At 38.5% G+C, this 27105-nt stretch overlaps 1 protein-coding gene across 1 annotated transcript; it reads left to right on the top strand.

Annotated features, from left to right (window-relative positions):
- The first annotated feature begins 3962 nt into the window (after nucleotides 1-3962).
- Nucleotides 3963-4906, top strand: LOC124542479 (histone H1-like). Its single transcript, XM_047120423.1, has 2 exons — nucleotides 3963-4537; nucleotides 4609-4906. Exons 1-2 carry the CDS (start codon nucleotides 3963-3965, stop codon nucleotides 4904-4906), a joined length of 873 nt encoding a protein of 290 aa, XP_046976379.1.
- Nucleotides 4907-27105: the final 22199 nt, after the last annotated feature.

The following is a 27105-nucleotide window of genomic DNA, read 5'->3' as shown; positions in this document are numbered from 1 at the left end:
CCGCAAGAAAAGGGTGGAAAGAAAGCTTGGACTTCGATCTACTTTCTCGATCACTGCATCTTTTTCGAGTGTTTGAATGATCTTGGTCATTTCTTTGGATGTTGGAGTTTGATAAGTGCATTTTTGCAGATTTGGCATTGATAATGGTGGTTTTCGAACAAAAGGTATTCGGTACCCTTGCAACATTTTCAAAATTATATTTGGGGCACCCATTTCTTTCCATTGAAAGTGATATTCGGACAGCTGACCTGCCCGAAAGGGTTCTAAGTCAATATTTACGTTGTCTATTATTTCCTTTATATGATGGAGAGCCTGATCGCTTGTCTCCTCCACGGGATGCGTTTATTTGTCCTCTTTTAGCCTGTCCGCTGAAGCGGCCTAGAAAGGAATCACGGCTGTGGATTGGATGAGCTCTCCCTGTGTCACGATAGAAGTTAGACTCACCGTGCTGTTCTACACGATTGCAATTATAGTGTGCTGACATGGAACAGCAGTTGCCACTTTGCGCAGGCGCATGTTGTTTACTTCTGTTGCCACCTTGCGCAGGTTCAAAGTTTCGGTTTCCCTGCGCGGGTAACCTATGTATTCCACTTGAGCTTGGTTGCGCACCAGGCTTTTTGGAATGAACCTTTGGTTGTGACCAGAAGGCTTTTTTCACGCCACCCGCTTTTTCGATAGCAGTGCAGAAAGCGGTAGGTTCAAACAGGAATGAACATGACGGAGGAATCTTGCGAAGAGTACTTTTAATGAGCGGATCTTTCGTTAAGGTTAAAATATTGTCACGTCGTTGTTCTACAATGTCGGCTCTGCGACCACACACTAATTGCAAGGTATCTGAGGACACTTTGTGTAAGTCACCTCCAAGGATAGTATTATCTATTTTTTCTTTAATGGATTCATATGAAAAATTTTCACCAGAGTTTTGGATCCAGGATAAGAAATCTCTTATTCCCGTCTGCAGTGCTTCTTGCTGTTTAATAAGGGCAAGGGTTAATGCAGCGTAGGACCTCTCAGATAGCTGAAGATGACGAGAACGAGGAGTCTCAAACGCTTTAAGTTCCTCATTGCATTCTAATTCTATAAAACCGGGGGAACAAGAAAATACCTTCTGGGCCTCCGCATACCGGATACCACTCCATTCAGGGCTATTAAATCTTTGAATGCCTTGTAAAGCTGTTAAATATTCGGGGGCTGTATTTGGTACTGACGGCTCCTTGACACTAGTACTGAGGGTAATATTGAAATCGGAAGTTACAGGGGTAGACGCCCTTACGTCATTCTCCTCGTCACTGTAAAGTTGTCTGCTAACATCCAGATCAATATCGGGCACTCCTTGCCCCGGTCACGATATATCCGTTGTTTTAGCATGAGTATGGTAGTAAAAGTGATTTTGCAAATCGTTTACCTGTTTTGCCAACTTTTCAAGGATGTTGTCATTGCGCCTGCGTCGTTTGGTCTTTTTATTTTTAGTTCTTCTATTACGAACTGAGGAAGATGAAGTTGATGAACTTGAGCTAGTGGATCACGAACTCGGCGAACGCGTCCTCTTTTTATAAGCTCCGCTTTGAATTTCTTTGTCATTATTATCCATAGTAAACTGCAACAGCACTTATTTTAGAAACCCTCAAATATATTAACAAATGCTTAAGCCAAACATTTTTTATTTATTTGGAGGGTAAATGAAAAAAAAAAAATATATATATATATATATATATATATATATATATATATATATATATATATATATGTATGTAATATTTAAATAAATTTACATAATATTCCGAACGGAAACCCGTTAAATCGTTAAAATGTATTAAAAGTTATCATTATTACGTATTAATAATTATACTTATTGTTTTTATTACTTACGGTCGGTTTTTAATACTTGTTGCAGAATGACGGTCAACCTAATTTGACGAATGGATGAATTCACAAGTAGGTCGTTTAATTCGAATTATAAATTTAGTGAAAAGTCACTTTCAACTTAAATTCAATTCGACCTTTCCGAGTAAGGAATCGGATGGCAATGCGGGACGTCGAACCAAATTGAAGTTCGACACTGCCAGGTGGTGGTGGGATGATGTGCGAGCGAGACAGCACTAGGTCATTGACGAATGAGAAAGAAAGAGAAGGAAAACAGTGTTGCCCTCTCATATATTTATTAGGATTTGAAGCACGGTACATAACTTAATATTGTATATGATTAACCTAGTGTACCTGTTGTAACTGGAATATCATAGTATAAAATATTATATTATATTACTTAACTTTGGACAAATTCATTGCTATTACCTTAATTGATAGTATATAAGTAATCACATTTTGTTATATCACCTATTATTAAAATAATCAATCAAACATAGATTTGTACAATCCTGATTATATTAAATCTCTCTCAAATAGCATTTAAAAATACATACTTAAATTATTTTACAGTTAAACAACATGGAGTATATTATTATAACCCGGAAAACGTCAATAAAAGATATGATGGCCAAATTCCAACTCACCCTTAAGGAATTAAAATCCTCTAAAGAGTTAAGCAGACAACTTCTTATAGAGCGTGAGGACACTGAAGAAGAGATCAAAAAAATTGTTAATAAAAACACAGAATTTAAAAGTAAGCTAGCCAAGTTAAATGAACATTGCTGAGATATTGTTAGCGAGCGGGACAATCTTTTTAAAATTGTGACCTCATTTAAAGAGTGTAGCGATGAACATAAAAGAGCTTTGAGTCGCATTTCAGAACTGGAAGTTAGTCTTTTTAATGCTCAAAAATCAGAGAAAAAATTAGAACAAATTAAAACTAGCCAGAAATGTTACGCGACTGAGAGTTTGTATAATGAATTAGTTACACATGACTTTGACTCTAAACACCTCCTTGCAGGAGTCTAAAATTAATCATAAATATATGAATACACATAACAAATTAAAAAAATACATAAAATTAAATAAATTTATTAATAAAACAGAAAAAAAAGATTAATAATACTCATAAATATCAATATATATACAAAATAAGAAAGGACCGGTCACATTTGATTAATAAAATAAAATCATGTAATAATAAATTGCAAAATAAAAAATTGATGTATGACACTAATATTGAACAAATGCAACTAGAAATTTTTAGCCTTCAGAAAACTTTAGATTTTGTTAATAAAAAATATGACTTGGCTCAAAAACAGATAGAGGAACGTATACATGCAGCCAATAATCTTCTTGAGCTATGTACATCCAACTTAGAAAAATTTGAATCCCTATCAAATAAATGCATATGTAACTGCTTGCATACTCAAGAAAATGAGTTGGCTTCTACTAGTACTAATATTAACACAGTGCCTCAACCTATCCAGTTGAGTCAATGTTCACCAAAAATCTACAATCACAATAGACTGGGGTTAGAAATTAATAAAAATGTTAAAAATGTTATAGTAGTATCTGATAAGTTAGGTCAGGGCTTTGGCTCAATACTAAAAAGTGAGGTAGAAAATGTATTCAACAGATGTACACCCGGGGCAAGCTATCAGTACCAGGGGAGCAGGTTGGTCACCTCCACGTGGTGCACCCTGGAAACGTGTGGACGGCAGCCTCGTAGCGGTTCTGCTGCGAGACTGCCGTCGACACGGCTGACAACCGACAGGGGCGGTTCTCGTAGCCTGGAGTCGAGGGCTACGAGAACCGACACCGCGCAGGCGAGGCCCGACGGCCGTGGGCGGTTTATTCGCCCGGACACGCCCGGCTCCAACATCGCCGGCGAGGAAGAGGTGGAGGGGAGTGGCTGCGACTCGGACATGAGTTGTTCGAGTCTCAGCCTCTCCTCTTGCGCTGGGCCCAGCAGGGCCAATGACGGGGATACCGGGGACGAGCGCCCAGACCCCTCCGCGGCTTCGGCTGCCACGAGAGATGGGGGGAGCCTCCCTGGACCCGAGGTCCTGCAGGCGAAGATGCAGGCACGTCCCATGGACAAACTTGGTGCCTGCATCGCCAGCAATCTGGCGGCCATACAGAAGGTCACAGACAGCTCCCGTAAGATGGAAGGGAGCCTCGTCTGCGACCTGCGCGAGGCCACGCGCAACACTCAGGCGGCGGTCGCTGAGCTCCTGCGGCGCCAATCAAAAGGCGCTGACGTGGAGAAGCTCGAACGGGAGAACTCCCAACTTCCAGCCGAACTCGCGACCTTCACTCAGCGGCTGGAGCAGCTGACGGCACAATTTAACGCCTTTCAGGCGAAACAGGGCTTTGTGCCGTCGGCTCCATCCAGTGACGTGGCGACGCCCAAGCGCGCGACGCCGGCAGCGACTACTGCTACGGCGTCTGCAGCGCGAGCCCCTGTCGCGTCCAGGAAGCGTGCCCCTGCCGCACAGGCCGGGCGCGCTTCTGCGGGGGCTGCGGCGACGTCGAGGGCTTCTGTTGCTTCACGCGCTCCCGCTCAACTGACGAGCAGTGAAGCCGGGCTCATGGAGCACATCGGAGCCCTCATAGAGGAGAAGCTGGCCGCCTTCAGGGCGGAGCTCTTCCCCGACAGGGCATATAGGCCCGCATTGACGGGGAGAGCTGCGCCTATTCGGCCAGTGGAGGCCCCATTGACGGAGCCTCCTCCGCCAGGGAAGCGGAGAAGCAGCGGGGGAGGAAGAGGAAGGCGGGACCGGCTCCTCCGCCGGTCACCGACTTACCACCGGTGCCCGCCTCCTTTCCCTCCTCCTCTCGTCCGACGGCTTCTGCCGAGTCTTGGGCGACGGTCGCGGCCAGGAAAGCGCAACCTGGATCGCGGCTGAAGGCGTCTTCTCAGCCTGCGGCAATAAAGCCTGCGGTTAAGAAGGCGCCTAAGAGGAGGCTCCCAAAGGTGCCGGCGACCGCGGCAGTTGTCATAACGGTCGTCGAAAGCGACGACGACCTATTCTGAGGTCATGCGAGCTGCCCGTACGCGGGTTCAGCTCCCTGACCTCGGTATCGAGACGGTCGAGCAGAAAAGGGCCATCACTGGCGAGATCCTGTTGGAACATCGTCCCGACAGTGACGCTAAAGCCGACCGTCTCGCAGCGCGGATACGTGAGATCCTCAAGGACCTCAATGTGAGGGTGGCTCGTTCAATTAAAACGGGCGAGCTACGTGTGCTCGATCTGGACGACGCCACGACACCGGAGGAGGTGGCGTCGGCCATCGCAGAGGCGAGTGGGTGTTCGACGGAGAATGTCACTGTTGGCAGTATCCGTCGGTCACCCATGGCGCTCGGCACGGCACATGTGAGGTGCCCTCTCGCCGCCGTGCGCAAGCTGGCGACGACCTCACGCATCCGCGTGCGATGGGGCTCCGCTAGGGTCGAGGTGCTGGAAGCAAGGTCGCTATATTGCTTCCGGTGCCTCGAGAAGGGCCACGTTGGGCAGACGTGTCCGAATGGGGCAGACCGGAGCGACCGGTGCTTCGCCTATGGAGAGCGCGGCCACAGAGCGAGCCAATGAACGGCTAAGTCGCTTCGGTGCCCCTTGTGCTCAAATGTAGTTCGCCCGTCGGCCCATCGTCTGGGCGCAAAGACATGCTGTCAGACGGCGGGTGGGAGGAAGAAGGGTAAAAAGACCGCTTCTCCCACCCTGGCTCATACAACCGCCGAGGCTCCCGCCTCAGCACCGGATTCTGCTCCGCAGGAGGCCATGGAGGTCTCCCATTCGCGGGAGTAGGGGTGCTGTAGACGAACTTGAACCACTGCCGCAATGCTCAGCAACTTCTGATGCCTACCATTGCGGAGTGGTCCATAGGCCTCGCGGTCGTGGCGGAGCCCTATCGCGTCCCCGACCAACCTCGCTGCTTTGGGGACGCCGCTGGCACCGTGGCCGTCCATTGGGCGGGCGGTGCGGGGTCCCACCCTGTTCCCTGCTCGAAGCGGGGCAGGGATTCGTGGCCGTTCGGTGGGGCCCCTTGGCTATTGTGGGGTGTTACGTCTCTCCCAACAGGTCACTCGCCGACTACGTCTAGTTGTACCTGGACGGGCTGGCGGACTGCGTTCGCAGATGCCTACCCCGTCCGCTGATCGTCCTGGGGGACTTCAATGGCCACGCCAGGGCTTGGAGTAACTCTAGGGACGATCCGGGACGATATTCTCGCGCTGTGCGCCCTGTGAGCAAGTCGTATATCCGTGTTCTCTTCTATTGTTAAGTCTAAAAGTGAAGTTAAAGCAATAAAATCGTTGAAAAGTTTTTTTTTTAAAGCTTACAACTTACATCTACAAACTTTCAAGTGAAAAAATCGAATTAACATGTGTATAGACAAAGTTATTCAATTATAAAACATTGTTATAAGTTTAATATTGTGCTCGGTCACTTAATATTAACAAATTTTTCGTATCTACCCGTTATATAAAAAGTGATTATAATATTACATTCAACAATTTCATCGCATAGTCTTAAGAACTTTGTAGCCCAGCCGTAGATGCTTGGAATCATACTCTAAAAAGTCATGGTTCAAACCCCGTCTAAAGCAGTCTTTTTCGCTTTTTAAATTAAATAAGTAGACCATTAATTCACAGCAGACTGCATAAGAAACTAGAATTTGCAAATTATAAAGTTGGTACGAATTTAAACGAGAAAAAAAAATATGTCTATGATACAGTGGAACTGTTGTAACGAAGAAAAAGATGACGAAGAATATATGTGTTACGTTAAATGTATGAAAAGGTATCACCGGGAATGTTTACAGTCGATCTCACAATCCGGCTTACACATAAACTTAGAATGTCTAACCGAATGGATGTGTCCATCTTGTGTGCCAAGAAGGCCGAAGGGAAACAACGAGAACACTCCAGTTCGTGGTAAGGACATTACGTCAATCAGTGATCATAATATTACTAAAAGATCGAACAAACGTATTGCTATTTCATCGCCAGAACACACAAGCACTTTACAACAAGACGACTTAAGAGAAATAGTCAGGGAAATTGTTAATACAGAAATGAAAAAAATGCTTACAGAGATAACTACATCTATTAAATCTGTGTTAAATAGTGAATTAAAGGTTTTAAAGGATGAAATCTCTGATATGAAAACTTCAGTGAACTTTATTAGCAACCAATACGACGAGTTTTTAAAAGAGCATCGTGCTAACGAAACGGCAATAAAGGATCTTAAGGAAGAAAACAACAAATTAGTGTCGACTATTGATACCTTAAAGGCACGCGTAAATGATCTAGAACAAAGGTTCAGGTCCAACAACTTAGAATTACAATGCATTCCAGAATCAAAAAATGAAAATTTGATTAAAATCGTTGAGCAGCTAGGTGGTGTAGTAGGAATGACAATAACAGACGAAAAAATTATGAATATTACTAGAGTTGACAAAGTCAACCGTCAAAGTACCCGACCAAGATCTATCATAGTACAATTTAATTCTCCTTTAACCAGGGACAAGATGTTGGCTGCAGTCATAAAATATAATAAAATTAATCTTAAAGATAAACTGAATACCACGAACATAGGACTTGGCGGAGAAAAAAAACCCATTTATGTCATGGAACACCTATCGCCAGAGAACAAGGCTCTTCATGCTGCGACGAGACTAAAAGCTAAAGAAAAAGGGTACAGATACACTTGGGTTCCTAACGGTCGTATACTTATTCGGAAGGATGACAACTCGGATTACAAAATAGTTAAAAATATGGAGTTTTTAAGTAAGTTAAGCTAACGTATAAGGTAGGTTTCATGTAATTAATGGATATCTAAACGTTTAAAATTCGCGTCTATTAATGTATTGTATCAAAATGTCCGTGGAATCAGAACCAAAACGCACGAAGTTTACTGTAACGCAGCTACAAATGAGTATGATATCATTATCTTGACTGAAACCTGGTTAAATAACTCAATATCGAGTGGCGAACTATTTGATAAGAGTTACAATGTATACAGAAGAGACAGAGAAACTTCTAAACTTAGTACTAAATATAATGGCGGTGGAGTACTGATAGCTGTAAAAAAACATATTACATCCTATAGAGTTAGTAGTTGGGAAAGTGATTGCGAGGATTTGTGGGTAGTAATCGATGTGCCTCATCTCAGTAGTATCCGCCATATAGCTTTGTGTGGGATATACCTACCGCCACCAGTGAATAGGGACTTGTTGGATCACTTTTTAAATAACTGCAATAGAGTTTCGGAACAACATAATATGTTAACTTGTATTATTGGAGACTTTAATTTAAGCTGTATTACCTGGAGTGTAGGTCTTAACTCATCTAATAGTAATATTTCCGCAACAGCGCAAAGTTTACTAGATTTCATATCTGAAAATATACTACGTCAATGTAACTCTATTACTAACAACAAGCAAAAAATACTCGATCTAGTACTTGTTGATTTACCTGCATGCTCCGTAAACTATTCTTATAATTCTGTAAGTAATGTTGATCAATTACATCCCCCACTTGAAATCAATATACCAAATTTAAAACCAAATAGATTGACAGTGAACGTATCCCACAAGCGTTTTAATTTTCATAGGGGTGATTACGATTCAATTGATGAGTACTTACAACGTATTGACTGGCATAAACTATTACACGTAAATGATATAAATGATATGGTTAAAATATTTTACGAGGTATTACAAACCGCTATCATTAACTACGTTCCATTGCATAAAGTAGGATGTAAAAGGTATCCATCTTGGATAAATAACAGGGCTGCAAAAAGAATTAAAGAAAAACGTAAAATGTTAAAAAGGTTTAAAAAATATAATAACCCAATGGATGAACTCGAATTAAGATTACTTAGTGACCGATGTGATAGAATTACTCGAGATGCTTACAATAATTATAATGATAATCTTGAGAAGCAGGTTCAGAAAAATCCGAAAGCATTTTGGACATTCCTAAAAAGTAGACGCAATAGTTCTAACTCATATCCAGCTTCTATGACTAATGGAATTATAAACTCTAGCAACGCAGCCGAGATTTGTGATATGTTTTCATGTTATTTTGCTTCGGTATATGATGATGCCATTGATTGCCACATCTCACAGTCTTCCTCCTTTTTACAAAACATCCCTTACATAGGTTATAGTGACAACTTAGCAACTATAGAAGTGACACAGAATAAAATCTTACAAAAGCTAAAAAGCTTAGATATCACGAAAGGAGCGGGTCCAGATAATTTACCACCAATATTTATAAAAAGATGTGCGTCTAGTTTAAGTTTGCCTCTATACTTAATATTTAATGCCTCGCTACGCTCTGGGACTTTTCCAACTATATGGAAACAAGCAAAAGTCATACCAATATTTAAAAGTGATGATGAGAAGGATGTACGTAATTATAGACCCATATCGATTCTTTTCGTTTTCCCCAAAATCTTCGAGTCTTTAATTTGTCCACTAATCCAAGCGCACTTCTCTCGTTTTATTTCTGAACATCAACATGGTTTTTTACCAGGAAGGTCAACTACCACTAATTTAGTTACTTTCACTACTTTATTATCCGAAGCTATTGACTCACAGAAACAAGTGGACACCATATACACTGATTTCAAAAAGGCATTCGATAAGGTGCCACATATAATTTTAATCAAAAAATTAATGTATTATGGATTTTCAGGCCCACTGCTGCATTGGCTTTCGTCATACTTACGTGATCGTTGCTTTTTTGTTGTAATTAATGGTTTTAGCTCTTCAACAAAAAATATTGCATCTGGTATCCCCCAAGGTTCGCACCTTGGTCCAATCTTGTTTAATATATTTATCAATGACATTGTCTTTTGTTTTGAACATTCTACGCCTTACTTATACGCTGATGGTTTAAAATTTACGAGAATAATTTCGACAAAGAAGGATTCAAATCTACTTCAAGAAGATCTAAATAGGCTAACAAGCTGGTGTAATTCTAATGGTATGCAACTGAACTACAACAAATTAAGTCTGAGTCTAAGTCTGCACATTAAGTTTACCCGAAAAATTAACATCTTATCAACAAAATATAGCTTGAACGGTAATAACCTAAAGGAAGTTGACCTTATAAGAGATTTAGGTGTTTTATTGGACAGAAAATTGACTTATATTAATCACATAGACAAAGTAGTAAGCACAGCGTCAAAGATGTTGGGATTTATTATCAGACAAGGTCGAACATTTAAAGAAAGTAAAACAAAAATTATTCTTTACAATAGCCTTGTACGTAGTCATCTGGAGTACTGTAGTGTAGTTTGGCGTCCACATTATGCTGTACATTATTTAAGACTAGAGCGAGTTCAGAAAAGGTTCTTGTGGCATTTATCATACTCAGCAAGGATTTACAAAACAGTGATTTCATATCAGAATAGACTGAAATACTTTAAAATGATGACCCTTGACCAAAGAAGAGACGTAATTGACCTAGTATTTTTATATAAAATTGTACGTAATCAATTAGACTGCCCCAGTTTAGTAAGTAAAATTAATTTTAGAGTACCAACTAGATATCCGCGTCATACCATTACTCCACTTGTGCCCCCCCGTACTAGAACAGTCTTCGGTGCCAACTCCAGCCAATAAATTCAGTCAACCTCTTGATATTAACTCATATCCGCCAGATGCCTTTCGTAAAGTAGTTGTCAACCTAGTTAGTCAAGTGTAATGATTCACGTTTTACTAATTAAATTAAAATTAAATTAATTAATTTTAATTTTTATTACATTATTAAATCAATTAAGGGAATTATATTGATTATATTACTTAAATTATATTGTTATTTAAATTTTAAAATAATTAAATTCCTTTGTATTCTTTTGTTATACTGATAAATACTTTGTTTTTATTCTGTTTTGCATGATATATTTTTATAATTATGAATTATTTCTTGTTTAATTTCATTTTCACTATTTTATTATGGAAGTCATTCTAAATCATTGTATTGTAAATTAATGTTTTTATTAAATACTAATGTAATTTTGATTGAAATTGAATATTTAATGAATTTTATAACGTACTATAAGTAAATTTATGTTTTTTTTTTTGATCTAGAAAATTATAGAAATTGTTAAAGATTAAAAGCTAAAATATTTATTAATTTTAAAATTTATGAAATAATTAATATTTGAATTGAAATGTAATTTAAATTTGTTAATGATTGAAAGCTATATTTATATTAATATGTATAAATTTGCGTTGTTATTTGTTTTTTTTGTTGTAAATTGTTATTAACTCGCTTTTAGACTTTTTATCGTAACTAATATTTTTAAAGAATGGAATTTTAAATGCATGTAGTGTTTGCTTTTATATGATTTTACATATGCTGAGCATGATTATAATTTAAGATGTAACTAGTTAAGATGATAAGATGTAAAAATCGCTAGCAAACCTTATAAATAAATAAATAAATAAAAAATCCGAAGGGAGTGACGCTTCTCGACTGGGCGGCTGGTTTGGACCTCCGGCTCATTAACGTCGGGTCGGAGAGTACATGCGTGCGGTGGCAGGGGGAGTCGGTCGTGGACCTTACATGGGCGACTCCTCCTGCGATTCGCATGCTCTCGGGATGGCGTGTCGCTGACACTATCCGACCACCGCCACATCTTTTTCGATGTGGCTATCCGCCATCCCGACAGATCCAGCCGTCGTCAGGGAGACACCCTGCCGCGACGATGGGCCCTCAAGCGGCTAAACCGAGATCATCTCGAAGCGAACACAAAGAAATTATTCATTCAAAAAAAATAATGTACAGGCCAATAACGGCTCATAAAGTAAACTGTTTTAAAGATATTGTGGCGTGTTAATTATCTTATTTAGATCTAACGAAACAAGATCCAAATGAACTTTCTAATTCATTTTTTGAATTAATATTAATAGAATTTAATAAAATATTCAAAATGAAATAATTTTATAATAATACAAAATTAAAGTTTAGTGACTTAGCCCAGTCAGTCTATTGGTATATATAAAAGCAGAAATAAATTATACGACCTATATGGTATGAAGCAAGTGGAATCATAACGAAGCCTTTCTAGGATATGTCAATAAATATTCCAAAATATTTAAAACAGTTTGTATTTATGCCAAGTCTTTATACATAAAGAACAAAATTTTGATTTCCGATAGTAGAATAAAGGCCACTTGGGACATTATTGGAAGTGTTAGTGGAAAACCTAAAAAGGAAAGTATACTAATCAAATTAAACACAGGCAGTAAATACACAAATTCAGAATTGGAAGTTACAAATTTATTTGAAATATTTTTTGATAACATACCTAATAAAATAACATCTCGTTTAAAATCATCTACATTAGATGCAGTTAGATTATTAAATAAAAATGTTTCTAAATGCGTTATTGATTTTTCTTTTGAAACAGTTTCTGCAATAGATGTTATAAAAGTATTGAAAATACTCAATATTAAAAAAACTAACGACGTATGGGGCATTTCAGTAAAATTCATAAATAACATCATACACGATATTGCTTCGTATATAGCAGTAATTTTTAACAAGAGTTTGGACACGGGTTCATTTCCTAACTTGTTAAAATGTAGTAAAGTCTTACCACTTTTTAAGAATGGAAATAGGAGCTATCCCAGTAATTACAGGCCTATTTCAATACTCCCATCTTTAAGTAAAATTTTCGAAAAAAATATTTTAAATCAACTTCTTATCCATTTTGGTACAAATACATAATTTTCATAGTGAGCGATTTGATTTTACGAGAGGTCGATCAACAACTTATGCGGGAATTGCGATTCTTAAGCATATTTACGATGCTTGGGAGAAATCACAGAATGCTATTGGAGTATTCTGTGATTTATCTAAAGCATTTGATTGTGTAGAATACGAGACGCTTCTTTATAAGCTCAAATATTACGGCGTTAAAGGTAGGGCTTTTGATCTCATTGCTTCATACTTAAGTCAAAGAATCCAGCAAGTTTTCATTAATGGAATAAAGTCTACTGGAACTACGTTAAAAATGGGTGTTCCACAAGGTTCAGTTTTGGGTCCCTTTCTATTTCTAGTATACATATATAAATGACCTTCCTTTCTTTGTTAAAGGTATTTGTGATATAGTATTGTTTGCTGACGATACTTCACTGATTTTTAAGGTTGACAGGAAAAAAACTGACTATGCCGATGTGAACGGTGCCTTTTCACAGATACAAGATTGGTTTAAAGTAAATAATTTAGTTTTGAATACTCAAAACAAAAAGTGTAGTTTTTGCCCTACCCAATGTTAGAAAGTAAAATTATAATATATCTTTAAGCGGTGGCCCGCTTGATGTAGCCGATACTACGGTGTTCTTGGGAATAGAATTGGATTCCAGACTTCAGTGGAGTCCCCATTTGTCGTCCCTAACAGGAAAACTCAGCTCCGCAGCATAAAAGAAAAGTAAGACAACTAACTGATATTGATACCGCTCGTTTAGTTTATTTTGGTTATTTTCACAGTATTATGTCATATGGCATATTACTTTGGGGTAACGCTGCAGATATTGAATCTGTCTTTATTTTACAAAAGAGAGCAATCCGGTTTATTTATAATCTTGGAGCTAGAGACTCTCTTCGGGATGTTTTTAACAGAGTAGGAATACTCACTGTTGCGTCGCAATATATTTACAATAATATCATGTATATTCACAGTAACATTGATCACTTTGATAGAGTCAGTGATAATCATTGTATATGCACTAGAAGTAAGGATAACGCCAAGTTTCCGACTCCGCAAAGTCAATAAATCTTTCTTGGGGCAAGGTATGCATTTCTGTAATAAAATTTAACGCAGACATTTTTAACTTTGTCGTCTCGTAAATTCAAATCGTTTATAAAAAATACATTGGTAAAAAAGGCGTATTATTCGATACAAGATTTTGTAAATGATAAAAAAGCGTGGAATTAATACCTGTTGACTTCCACGGAGGATATGTTAATTTTAAAAATTGTATTAAGTAACATGACTTTGTATTTTTTGAATGTTGAAAAAGAGTAACTACTGAGTTTCTTGCCGGTTCTTCTCGGTTGAATCTACTTTCCGAACCGGTGGTAGCTTCACTTAATTGTTAAAAGACGATTAAAAAGTGCTTGTCACAAAAACAGCCCACTTGAATAAAGTATATTTTGATTTTGATTTTTGAAAATCCTCCTAAATATCCTCAGCACATGCAATGTTGTCCCATTACCGTCCAACATTGCCAATGATTTATCCCAATTATTTACCATCCTTCAAAATGGCCCCAATCAGATTCCTTCAATGGAATTGACAAAGCATCCGTCCTAAGAAACCTGAACTTCTCTCACTTATTAATTCATATAAACCTGTCATTGTTGCCATCTCTGAGACATGGTTGATTCCTGGCTCTCGTTTTCGGGTACCGGTTTTCTCCTGTTTGAGGTATGACAGAAATGATGGGTATGCAGGTTGTGCTATCTTGATCAGGCACTCCATTCCCTACGCAATTCCCTTGCCCCCTTTTAGCCAGCATGTTTCGGCGCATAACGCCTACACAATTAATTTTATATAATTAACTAAAACTAAAACTTCGTAAACGTTATTAATTATCAATGGTCATTCGGCCTATTCTCTCTCCGATCGCCACGCTGTACACATATTTTGTATTAAACCCAGTTATAAAGTTTTGGTTGTTTAATTTGGCACCAGTGTATAACGAAATATACATAATGTTGGCCCATGAGGGGATCATCTAAACGCAAAACATAAAATACATCGGTAGAAAAGGAAAATTGCAAAATATTTCAAGACTAAACGGCGAGTGTTGAGTCGACCACGTGCTAGAAGAAGATTCATAGAAGGAGCTGCCGGGCGAGGACAACTATACATGGCTATATCACTGCCCGTTAGGCAGTGATATAGCTAAAATATCACATCGTTTGCTCAATATCGGCAAAAGATAAGTGACTTTCCCTAATACTCCTGTTATACTCCTAATATTCAATTCCTTATTCTATCCTAAATATTAATCCGATTATCAAGAATCTGCATTAATTTGTGCTAATAAAGTTACTAAATCTAGTTTTTATCGTTGCTCGATTAAGTTTAAAATTTGAAACAAAGAAAAATATTGCATCATACTTTAATTTCTATCTACCTACTTTAAAAATATACGTTAAATTGTTAAGTATTATTGCTTATTTAATACAATTTTAATACAATCTTGGTGGTAGGGCTCTGTGCAAGCCCGTCTGGGTAGGTACCACCCACTCACCAGTTATTCTACCGCCAAATAACAGTACTCAGTATTGTTGTGTTCCGGTTTGAAGGGTGAGTGAGCCAGTGTAACTACAGGCACAAGGGACATAACATCTTAGTTCCCAAGATACAGGCACATTGACGACGTAAGGAATAGTTAATATTTCTTACAGCGTCATTGTCTATGGGTGATGGTGACCACTTACCATCAGGTGGCCCATATGCTCGTCCGCCAACCTATTCCATAAAAACAAAAAACAAACAAACAATTTAAGTAATAATAAAGGTATCGATTGTTTTAAAACTCAGTTTGGATTAATTATAATATTTTGTTAATTTCAATAGAATTTCGTAAAAAATATTTTATATTTTATTTTCCCTTTGCAGGATTTAAATCTATTTTGCCGTGTACTTAGACTATTTCGCCGATAATTCCAGATATTATTGTTGCTTCGCGGCGCAGTTTTCAAATCCATTGATCCACAAGTACAAAAATGTACGGGCACTTTTAGATTGCGGCAGCCAATCATCTTTTATTTCTAAATCGCTACAAGAATGTCTAGCGCTAAAAACAAATCCCATTGACTCACTAAAGGCCATAGGAATAGGTAACAATGTTGCAAATAATGTTGTCGAAAGTTGTACGATACAAATTGTGTCTCTAAGGAGCAAATTTAGTGTACAATTATCTTGCCTTGTTCTTAATGAATTAACGGGCTATTTACCAAAATATCCAATTAATAAAAATCATTTAAATTTATCTAAAGATATTGCACTAGCGGACCCTACATTTAATCAACCTGGTCCTATAGATGTTTTGATAGGAGTTGATTTATTCTGGGACATCTTGGTTGGATTATATCTGGTCCGGTTAATTTAAAATTTTCAAATGGAATTACCTACTGCAATGTCGCATCAGCTTCTAAAGTAACTGAAGATAATATTGATGCTTCGCTTAAGAAGTATTGGGAGCTAGAGGAAAATCCTCTAAGAAAGGTCGTGAGCGAGAAAGACAAGGTTTGCGAAACTCACTTTGTCAATAATACTCGTAGGAATAATAATGGTAGGTTCTGTGTTAAGCTTCCTCTAATAGATACTCCTGATTGTCTAGGGGACACATCTAAGTTGGCTAAGAGACGATTACTTAATCTTGAAAAACGATTTAAAAGAAGTCCACAGCTAAAGTCGGATTATACTAATTTTATTAATGAGTATGCGGAGTTAGGGCATCTTTCGTTGGTTAGTGACGAGCCATTGACGTCGTATTACCTGTGTCACCACGCTGTTCAAAATCAAGATAGTGAGTCTACAAAACTGAGAGTAGTATTTGATGGATCTGCAACTTCATCATTTGGTTACTCATTAAATGATCTATTAATGGTAGGTCCGAACTTGCAAGATTCTCTCTTTGCTATATTAATACGTGCCAGGCAATATCAATTTCTTCTTACTGGTGATATTGAAAAAATGTATCGCCAGGTTCTGGTTCACGAAGAGAATCGTGATCTGCAGCGCATTCTATGGAGAGAGAACGAATCTCAGCCTATTAAAGCGTACAGACTAAATACTCTCACATACGGAACTGCGAGTGCTAGCTTTTTAAGCACGCGTTGTCTCTGGCAAATAGGGGATGAACACCATGATGAGGTCATCAAGAATGTCATTCAAAAGGACTTCCATGTTGATGACCTCATTACTGGTGCTGATAATGAGAGACAACTTAAGTATATACAATCTTCTGTTGCTAAAGCTCTCAGTGCTGGTTGTTTTAATTTAAGAAAATATAAGAGTAATAATCCTGATATTTTTAATGATCTGCTTATAAACAAAAATGATAAACTAACTATAAGTGAATCATCAAGTACTCTTGGCCTTGGTTGGATTCCAGTAAATTATACGTTCTATTTTCCAATTAAAAACTTTTCTCCTGGTCAGGATGATATTGTAACAAAGAGATTTATTATGTCTTATTCATTTAAATTATTCGATCCCTTAGGTTTACTAAGCCCTATTGTAATTCAGCCTAAAATTATTTTACAAAAACGCTGGCAACAGAAGCTAGATTGGGATCAGCCAGTTTCACGCGAAATAAAAGACGATTGGTTAAAATTTGCTAATAGCCTCCAATTACTTTAAAATTTTCAAATTCCTAGGTTAGTTCTTTGCGACTTGCCTGCTAGAATAGAGTTACACTCATTTAGTGATGCGTCCCAAATTGCATATGGTGCATGTATATATGTAAAATCAACCGAAGCGAAAGGTAAATCTATGGTGAAATTATAATGCGCAAAGTCAAAGGTTAGTCCGGTAAAACCAACAAGTATACCCCGTCTAGAGCTTTGTGCAGCTCTGCTCGCTGCTAGGCTGTGCAAATCCGTGGAAGATTGCTTGTGATATAAGCCGGACAGATTAGTTCATTGCTGTGATTCAAGTGTGGTAATAGGATGGATCAATAGTGATCTGACTAATTTAAAAACGTTTGTAGCTAATCGTACTAATGAAATATTAGAATTAACGAAGCCCATATAACCCTGCAGATTTAATCTCGAGAGGTGTTAATTCTCAGCATTTAATGTCAATGGAACTTTGGTGGTCTGGTCCTACCTTTTTAATTAAAAATGAGTTAGAGTGGCCAGTATTAAACTTAGATAAGTCATTTGAATTACCCGAAATAAAGACTCACACGGCTATAATTAAAGAGCCTATATTAGATTTTAATAAATATTCGTCCTTTAATAAGCTTCAAAGACTATTTGCATTTGTTTAAAAGTTCATATTTAATGTAAGAAATTCAAAAAATAGGCATACAGTAACTGTAGATGAGTTGCGTGATTCTTTTCACACCCTGTGTCTTATCTTACAGCGCGACTCATTTCCAGTAGAATATGAATTGTTAAAAGAAGGTAAAGTTCTTAAAAATAAATCAAAAATTTTACCGCTCTCACCATTTATGGACAAAAATAATTTAATTCGTGTCGGAGGTCGAATTGATGCCTCCACTTATGCTTATGAGAAAAGGCACCTAATATTACTGCATGCTACTCATCGTCTAACAAAATTATACTTTGAAAGAGAACATATTAATGGACTTCACGCAGGTCCACAGCTATTGCTGGCTATTGTGCGAGAGGTAGTGTGGCCAATAAATGGTAAACATTTAGCTAGGCGCACCGTTAACAATTGTGTGAGATGTAGGCGTTTACGGGGTCAAACGCTATGTCCTAAAATGGGCGACTTGCCCCCTCAGCGCATAAACCCAGGCTTTCCCTTCTTGTCTGTTGGTTTAGACTTCGCTGGACCATTTTTTATTATAAATCGTAAGGATCGAGGTAGTCGCTTGATAAAATGTTATTTGTGTCTTTTTGTGTGTTTACGATATAAATGTATCCACCTAGAGGCCGTTAGTTTTATATTTAACGAAGGATACATTTATTATGACCCTCAGGAGATTTATTTCACGGAGAGGCAAACCAACGGAAATATTTTGCGATAATGGGCGTTATTTCGTTGCTGCTGCCAAGGCAGAATTTTTGGCAAAGATGGCAGAAGGAGTACCTATCAGAGTTGCAGCAGAGAACAAAATGGCGAAGTAATTCGGCTACACTTAACATTGAAGATATGGTGCTGCTAGCTGAAGACAACGCGCCCCCCATGAGCTGGCGTTTGGGGCGTGTTTTGAAGCTATATCCTGGAGCTGATGGGATATCAAGAGTTGCAGATATTGATACAATTAGGGGCTGTGTTCGTCGGCTATTCACTCGACTGTGCAAGCTTCCCACGGCGGAGGATCTCAAGAGTTGAAAGTAGTCTTTCAACGGCCGGGAGGATGTTTCGGCGCATAACGCCTACACAATTAATTTTATATAATTAACTAAAACTAAAAAACTTTTTTTTTATGGTATAGGTTGATGGACGAGCAGATGGGCCACCTGATGGTAAGTGGTCACCATCACCCATAGACAATGACGCTGTAAGAAATATAAACTGTTCCTTATATCGTCAATGTGCCATCAACCTTGGGAACTAAGTTGTTATGTTCCTTGTGCCTGCAGTTACACTGGCTCACTCACCCTTCAAACCGGAACACAACAATACTGAGTACTGTTATTTGGCGGTAGAATAACTGATGAGTGGGTGGTACCTACCCAGACGGGCTTGCACAAAGCCCTACCACCAAGTAACTTTATTACAAACGTCAAATGTCAAACGTCAAACTTCGTAAACGTTATTAATTGTCAATGGTCATTCGGCCTATTCTCTCTCCGATCGCCACGCTGTACACATCTTTTGTATTAAGCCCAGTTATAAAGTTTTGGTTGTTTAATTTGGCACCAGTGTATAACGAAATATACACAGCACATTAATGCTGTAGCTATCAAAGCCTTCAACATCTCCTTCTTATCCATCTACGTCCCTCGCCCTAGCCCTTCACTTGCTCCTGAATTACACTCCATTTTTTCTTCCCTCCCAAGCCCTGTTCTTGTCATGGGGGATTTTAATGCCTACCATATATTATGGGGTTCCTATTTCTGTGATGGATTTGCCCCCTTGTTGGTGGACATTGTTGATGATGTAAATTTTTGCATTCTCAATGATGGTTCGCCGACTCGTAGGGTTTATCCTAATCACAATCCTAATTCTGATTATTTTACTATTGATTTATCCATAGCCTCCCCGTCCCTTTCCTCTCAAATATCTTGGAATATCCTCCCATCTACGTTTCGTAGTGACCATTCTATCCTATCCTTCTTTCATTAAACAACAGATCCATTGCTCCATCCAAATCATCCCCACTTCTAAAATAAAGTCTTAAAAATGCTAACTGGTTAGGATACTCTAACTCTATTGATGTCATGTTAAGCTCTCTCCCTGATTTTGTGAATGGTGAAAATGCTCTTGCTTACTACGAGCTTTTTCTTAATATTATCAAATCCTCCTTTGATTCCCATTTCCCACAAAAAAATCTTAATAAAAAAATTTTCATCTCTTCGTCTTGGTGGGATGAAGAGTGTAATTCCTTGGTCCAACAAAGATCTGAAGCCGAAGAGTCATATAATGTATCTATGACTTCACAAAATTTTATCAAATATCAGTATATAGATGCCAAAATTAGAAAACTATTTTCCAGAAAGAAAAAACACGGATGGGCCAATTTCTGTGAATCCCTTAGTCCTCGGTTTCTCCCTCAAACAGTTTGGAGAAATCTTAAGAGATTTCGTCACTCCCTCGATTCTTCAACCCATTCAACCCAAACGCCTATAATCCGTCCGTATGGCTTAATGATTTTACTACCAAACTTGCACCCCTCCTTTGTTCCATGCCAGGATAGTTTTATAAAATTAACTCAATCATCTACCTCAGATGACATCGATAGTCCGTTTACTATCTCAGAGCTACACACAGCTCTGAACAGACTAAAGGACTCGTCACCAGGGGAAGATGGAGTGTCCTACTCCTTTATAATAAACCTCAGCTATAAAGCTAAATGCGTCTATCTGAATATAATCAATGCTTTTTTTCTCAGCAGGAATCGTCCCGGAATCTTGGAAGTCCCAAATTATTATCCCCATACTCAAACCAGGAAAAAGTCCTTTGGACCCCAATTCTTATAGACCCATTGCTTTATCGCCTACATTAGTGAAAGTTACTGAACATCTCCTAAAAAATCGTTTGGAATGGATAATGGAAAGCAGGAATATTCTCTCGCCCTCTCAATTCGGCTTTCGAAAGGGTTTGAGCACTCTTGTTAGTTATACTTGTAATAGTTATACTTCGAATAGCCTTCTCTAGCGGAGATTACCTCGTGGGTGTTTTCCTAGATATTTCTTCGGCATATGATAATGTTCTTCTTCCGGTACTCAAACAGAAGCTGCAACAGCTGAGTATCCCTCCGAGGATAACTCATTTCATATGCAGTCTGCTATTTTGCAGATCAATTTCCGTTAAACATCAAAATTGTATTCTTCCCTCCAGGTTTGTCTGAAAAGGTCTCCCGCAAGGATCAGTTCTAAGCCCTCTGTTTTATAGCATTTATACCCATGCTCTCGAATTGTCGGTGAATAACTTTTGTAACATACTTCAATATGTTGATGACATTGTTTTGTATTTTAAATCTTCATTTGTTCAAAATTTAACTTTGCATTTAAACTCTGCTATACATTATCTTGACCTATGACTCTCTGACCATGACTTGTCTTTATCTATTGAAAAGACTCAGGCAGTTGTTTTTTACTAGAAAAAGACAAATTCCGGCTTGTTTTGTAGGGATCAACGTATCGACTTTGCCAACAAGACGAAATTTCTAGGCATTATTCTCGATAACAAACTGAATGGAATTTGTAACTCTGAGCATGTTATTAAAAATGTGAAAAGAGTATTAACGTCCTTAGAGCAGTCTCAGGAGTCTGGTGGGGAGCTCACCCCTATTCTCTTAAACTAATGTACAATGCAATAGTTCTTTTTTTTTATAATATCCGGTTAGGCATATGACTCCACTCCACCTGATGGTAAGTGGAAATGGAATCCAAACGCGAAGAAGACTAGTAAGCACAGCAAGAATGAGCTGCACTAATCACCTTCGCCATAACGGCCCGCAAGATGCCTATTCACGCCTCGTTTGAAGGCACCCAGGTTATAAGAAGAGGGGAACACGTGTGCTGGTAAAGAGTTCCATTTTTTGGCGATGCGACAAAGAAAAGAGTTGCCAAATTTCTTTGTGCGCGTTGGGATAAATGTCACGGGTAGGCGATGACATCGCGAGCCAGCTCGCGTGGATCTGTGAATGAAAGGGGAAGCAGGAATTAAAGAGAATAATTCCTCAGAGCACTCGCCGTGATACAGTCGATAGAAAACGCTCAGCGCCGCGATTTCTCGGCGCAAGCGTAAAGGTTCGAGGGTGTTTGTGACCTTTACGTCGCCAGTAATGCGGACCGCACGTCGCTGTAACCGATCCAAAGCTTCCATTAAGTACTTAGCGGAGCCATCCCAGAGGTGCGAGCAACATTCAACGCAAGACCGCACCTGCGTTTTGTACAACAGGAGCAGTTGTTGTGGCGTGAAAAAACGCCGTACCTTGTTCAGGACCCCGAGTTTGCGTGAGGCTGTTTTGATAACAGCCTCGATATAATCCCTTGGATTTAGGTCACAGCGGACGTCAATTCCCAGTACGGCAATTTGGCTCTGTATCTCTAGCGTAGTGCCACAGAGGGATGGAACAAGGAAAAATGGTGACTTTTCGAGTCACCATTTTCCCTTGTTCCGGGAGGGAGTTCGTAGTCATTTAGACAACGGACTGTTTTTCTTACCCCTAAGTAAATCCGTGTCTGAAAAACTCAACAAAATTCAATACAAATGCCTCAGAATAATCATAGGAGCTATAAAAACTACTCCCACTAACGCTCTGCAAGTTGAATGTGTTGATCCCCGCTTCAACTGAGAAAACAATTTTTATGCGACCGTTTTTAATAAATAATTAAAAACAGCTATTTGACAATTTTGTTACTTTTACGTCGCAACTAAACATAGATAATACATGAGCAAATTTATTTACTGTACCCCTAGTACGAGTTTCAATACTTTTTGCGTTAATAACAGTGTTGCCATGTACAAATTCTGGCCGACAGTGATACTACTAAAAAAATACTGTAGATTCAAGAAAACAACGATGAAAACCAAATGGACAAATGTGTCGGAATCGACTAGACACGGAATTAAGACATCCCAACGTTGCATTGGCATCGTCAGAACCAAAACCGATAATATTTTCCAAAGAAATGCAATGCTTTTGGAAAGACTCGATGACTAAAGAGAATATTTTTTCAGTATTTGCTGAATGATCGGTAGTATTAGAATCAAACAAATGGATTAAATCCCAGAAGTGACTCATTACTTGACCCTTTTCTGTATCAAAATACCTTACAATAATGGCTACAGTTTTGATGACACTGATGTCTATGCTATCATTAATCATTATTGAGAACTTTTGGACTTTCAAATCTTTAATTAAACTTTGCTCTTCGGTTGCTCCTGTACAATTGCTTATTACTGCTTGTACTTTTATTCGGTTTAGTTTTAAATATTTTACTATTTTAGAGTCGGGACATAATTGTGGTATTAAATCTGTGAGATGGTTCATAGTTGTTTGAGGAAATGTTGTGTTCAGCGTCGAAAGCAGCCAGTTTAAGGGTTGAAATTTTGATCAGTACCCCCTAGTACGAGTTTCAATACTTCTTGCGTTAAAACGAATCGTCTATTCGAAAACTTTGACGAAGTATTTGAATTCGATAGTATGAGTTTGACATTACTCATTTGGGTTAAAACCACTCGAAAAAGATTACCCCACAATTCCACGCGCTAAAAAGGTGAGAAAAAATATTCAATTCAATTCTTGGTTTAATGGCTTTTAGTTGTACCGACAGGGCACAGATTATTTCGCCAATGTCACGTAGGAAGACACGAAAGAGATCTGTCATCTTTATTGTATTTGACATTTCTCGCAAAGAGTTCCGTATAGTTAGCAGATATTATTTTTTATTGTTGTTATATTTAGGGAATTATTTACGCAATTTAATGTCACTATTATTATAATTTATGACATTATATTTTGTTAATAACAAATGAAAATAGGTTCAACGTATAGTTAGCAGAAAATTATTTAAAATTCAGTTTTTTTCGCCCAAATCAACGGGGAATCATTTGGGAAAGGCGTATCCACGGTTAAAATAATTTGTGAAATAATAGTTTTATCACAAAAACGCGATAATTAAGTCGATCAATTTTTCAGACCCGCCAGTCCCTCAGTTGATATAGTATATACTCGACGCGCGCAATATTACGGAGTTTGATCTGCTGGGTGATTCCGAAACCCATTTTTCGATTCCATATATGGAATTTCGCCATATATGGAATACGCCTCCCGCCCGGCCGGGGGACCGGGACGGGTATGTGGGACTCGACCGGGGCCAGATCGGGGCCCTGTGCCAGGGCAGAAGGCCCTGTCCTACCCACTAAAACCTCCTCGGGTTTCCACCGGACCGCGTGATGGTGGGGCTACGGGAACGCTATAGCTTACTACCGCGGCCCCACCTGCGGCGACCGTCATGAGGCGGTCAAATCTTTGAATGCACGCCTAAGGGCGCGCCTTCCTCCGTTGCCTCCGTCCCGTAAACGTGACGGACTCCCCCGAGTCTGCCACTGGAGGCTGGGCGCCAAGAATGCTGACGCCCTGGCGGCGCCGGATAAGATGACTGGCTCCGCCGCCGACCACCGGTGAATCTCCACACCTCAAACGGTTGTCCACCACGTGTGAAATGGTGGACCACCACTCCTTCGATGCTCATAACGAGCCCTCCGCTCTATATACAAGTATATACATATACACAAATATACAAGTTGTACGAAGTATTTACACTATTTACATACAACGACAGCCTGTAAATTCCCACTGCTGGGCTAAAGGCCTCCTCTCCCTTTGAGGAGAAGGTTTGGAACATATTTCACCACGCTGTTCCAATGCGGGTTGGTGGAATACACATGTGGCAGAATTTTTATGAAATTTGTCACATGCAGGTTTCCTCACGATGTTTTCCTTCACCGCTGAGCACGAGATGAATTATAAAGACAAATTAAGCACATGAATCAGCGGTGCTTGCCTGGGTTTGAACCCGCAATCATCGGTTAAGATGCACGCGTTCTAACCACTGGGCCATCTCGACTTTATATATGTATTAAATGTATTTGCACAAAATACATTTAATACATATATAAATATCCTCCGCTAATTGTCACCGAGACCGCTCACACAGTCCACTCCGCACCGATCGGAGAAGTACTAGGAGCGACCCTGCGGCCTTCCTCCGCGTCAGTCTTGGCCCGTTGCCCAGGGTGCGCCACGAGGAGGCGACTGACATGCGCCCCCGGATAATTTATCATAACGTAAGCATACATAAGTAGATTTTACTTTTAATCATTAAGAAAATGAAATCATACACTACCACCGGTTTGGAAAAGAAAATACCTTGACCTGAGAAGAACCGGCGAAAGAAACTCAGCGGGTGTTTTTTTGTTTGTCTCATATATTATATAGACAATTTAATATGAGATGAAATATTCAGGAGGCGATCGTTTCATTCCCAAGGTGTTCTATCGATCATAAACTCATTAATTGTATAGTAACCTTTTGCACACAAGCGTTCCTTAATAATTTTTTTAAATTTGGCGACAGTGCCTTTGTTTTTGAACGCTTTCTGGGATCCTGTTGTAAAACCGTATGCATTGTCCCATAAAGGAGTTACTGACTCTACGTAATCGAGTAACAGGAGTAACAAGTTTGTGTTTGTTCCTTGTACCAATGCTATAAGTATCACATTTTCTCATGAAATCATTAATGTTTTTTCGTACATACATAACATTGAATGAAATGAAATGAATAAATAGAATTATTTTCAGAATGTTATAAAACTCATGTATTTTGTTTCACAGAGCACTGGATTAAAAGTTTTGACATATTTAATATCCCTAACTTTAAATTGTCAAGTACATTCGTAAGCTATTCGCGGTGGCTCATTAATATTAGTACGGAATGATATCGTTTGTAAATCTCGAAAAGATATTGTGGCTCTCTCTGTCGAACGTACTATCGAATTATCCTGCGTGGAATTTCCGCAGTACATTATAGTATGCGTGTACCGGCCCCCATCGGGAGATTTTTGCTTATTTGAGACCACTATGGAGGATGTTCTTAAAAAGATAAGCGAAAGTAATAAATATATAATTGTATGTGGCGACTTTAACGTCGACTTATTAAAAGTAACTTCGCTGAGTGTTCGGTTAGTCACATTGCTTAGGTCATTTAATTTAACGCACCGAGTTAATGAACCAACACGAATAACCAACGATACTTCTACGTGTATTGACAATTTGTTTTGTGACTGTGAAATATATGAATTTTCAATTATAAATAATTTAACTTCTGATCATTGTGGTCAGAAGTTTTCTTTAGAACACAAAGAAATTATTCATTCAAAAAAAATTATGTACAGGCCAATAACGGCTCATAAAGTAAACTGTTTTAAAGATATTGTGGCGTGTAAATTATCTTATTTAGATCTAACGACACAAGATCCAAATGAACTTTATAATTCATTTTTTGAATTAATGTTAATAGAATTTAATAAAATATTCAAAATGAAATCATTTTATAATAATACAAAATTGAAGTTTAGTGACTGGGCTACTATTGGTATATATAAAAGCAGAAATAAATTATACGACCTATATAGTATGAAGCAGTGGAATCAAAACGAAGCCTTTCTAGGATATGTCAATAAATATTCCAAAATATTTAAAACAGTATGTATTTATGCTAAGTCTTTATACATAAAGAACAAAATTTTGACTTCCGATAATAGAATAAAGGCCACTTGGGACATTATTGGAAGTGTTAGCGGAAAACCTAAAAAGGAAAGTATACCAATCAAATTAAACACAGACATTAAATGCACAAATTCAGAATTGGAAGTTGCAAATTTATTTGAAAATTTTTTGATAACATACCTAATAAAATAACATCTCATTTAAAATCATCTACATTAGATGCAGCTAGATTATTAAATAAAAATGTTTCTAAATGCATTATTGATTTCTCTTTTGAAACAGTTTCTGCATTAGATGTTGTAAAAGTATTTAAAACACTCAAAATTAAAAAAACTAACGACATATGGGGCATTTCGGTAAAATTCATAAATAACATCATACACGATATTGCTCCGTATAAAGCAGTAATTTTTAACAAGAGTTTGGACATGGGTTCATTTCCTGACTTGTTAAAATATAGTAAAGTCTTACCACTTTTTAAGAATGGAAACAGGAGCGATCTTTAAGTAAAATTTTCGAAAAAAATATTTTAAATCAACTTCTTATCAATTTTGGTACAAATACCATTTTTCATAGTGAGCGATTTGGTTTT

Source organism: Vanessa cardui, chromosome W (genome assembly GCF_905220365.1).
Source record: "Vanessa cardui chromosome W, ilVanCard2.1, whole genome shotgun sequence".
Classification (NCBI taxonomy): domain Eukaryota; kingdom Metazoa; phylum Arthropoda; class Insecta; order Lepidoptera; family Nymphalidae; genus Vanessa; species Vanessa cardui.
The sequence above is the reverse complement of the archived record's forward strand: the minus strand, read 5'-3'. Positions and strand labels throughout refer to the sequence as shown.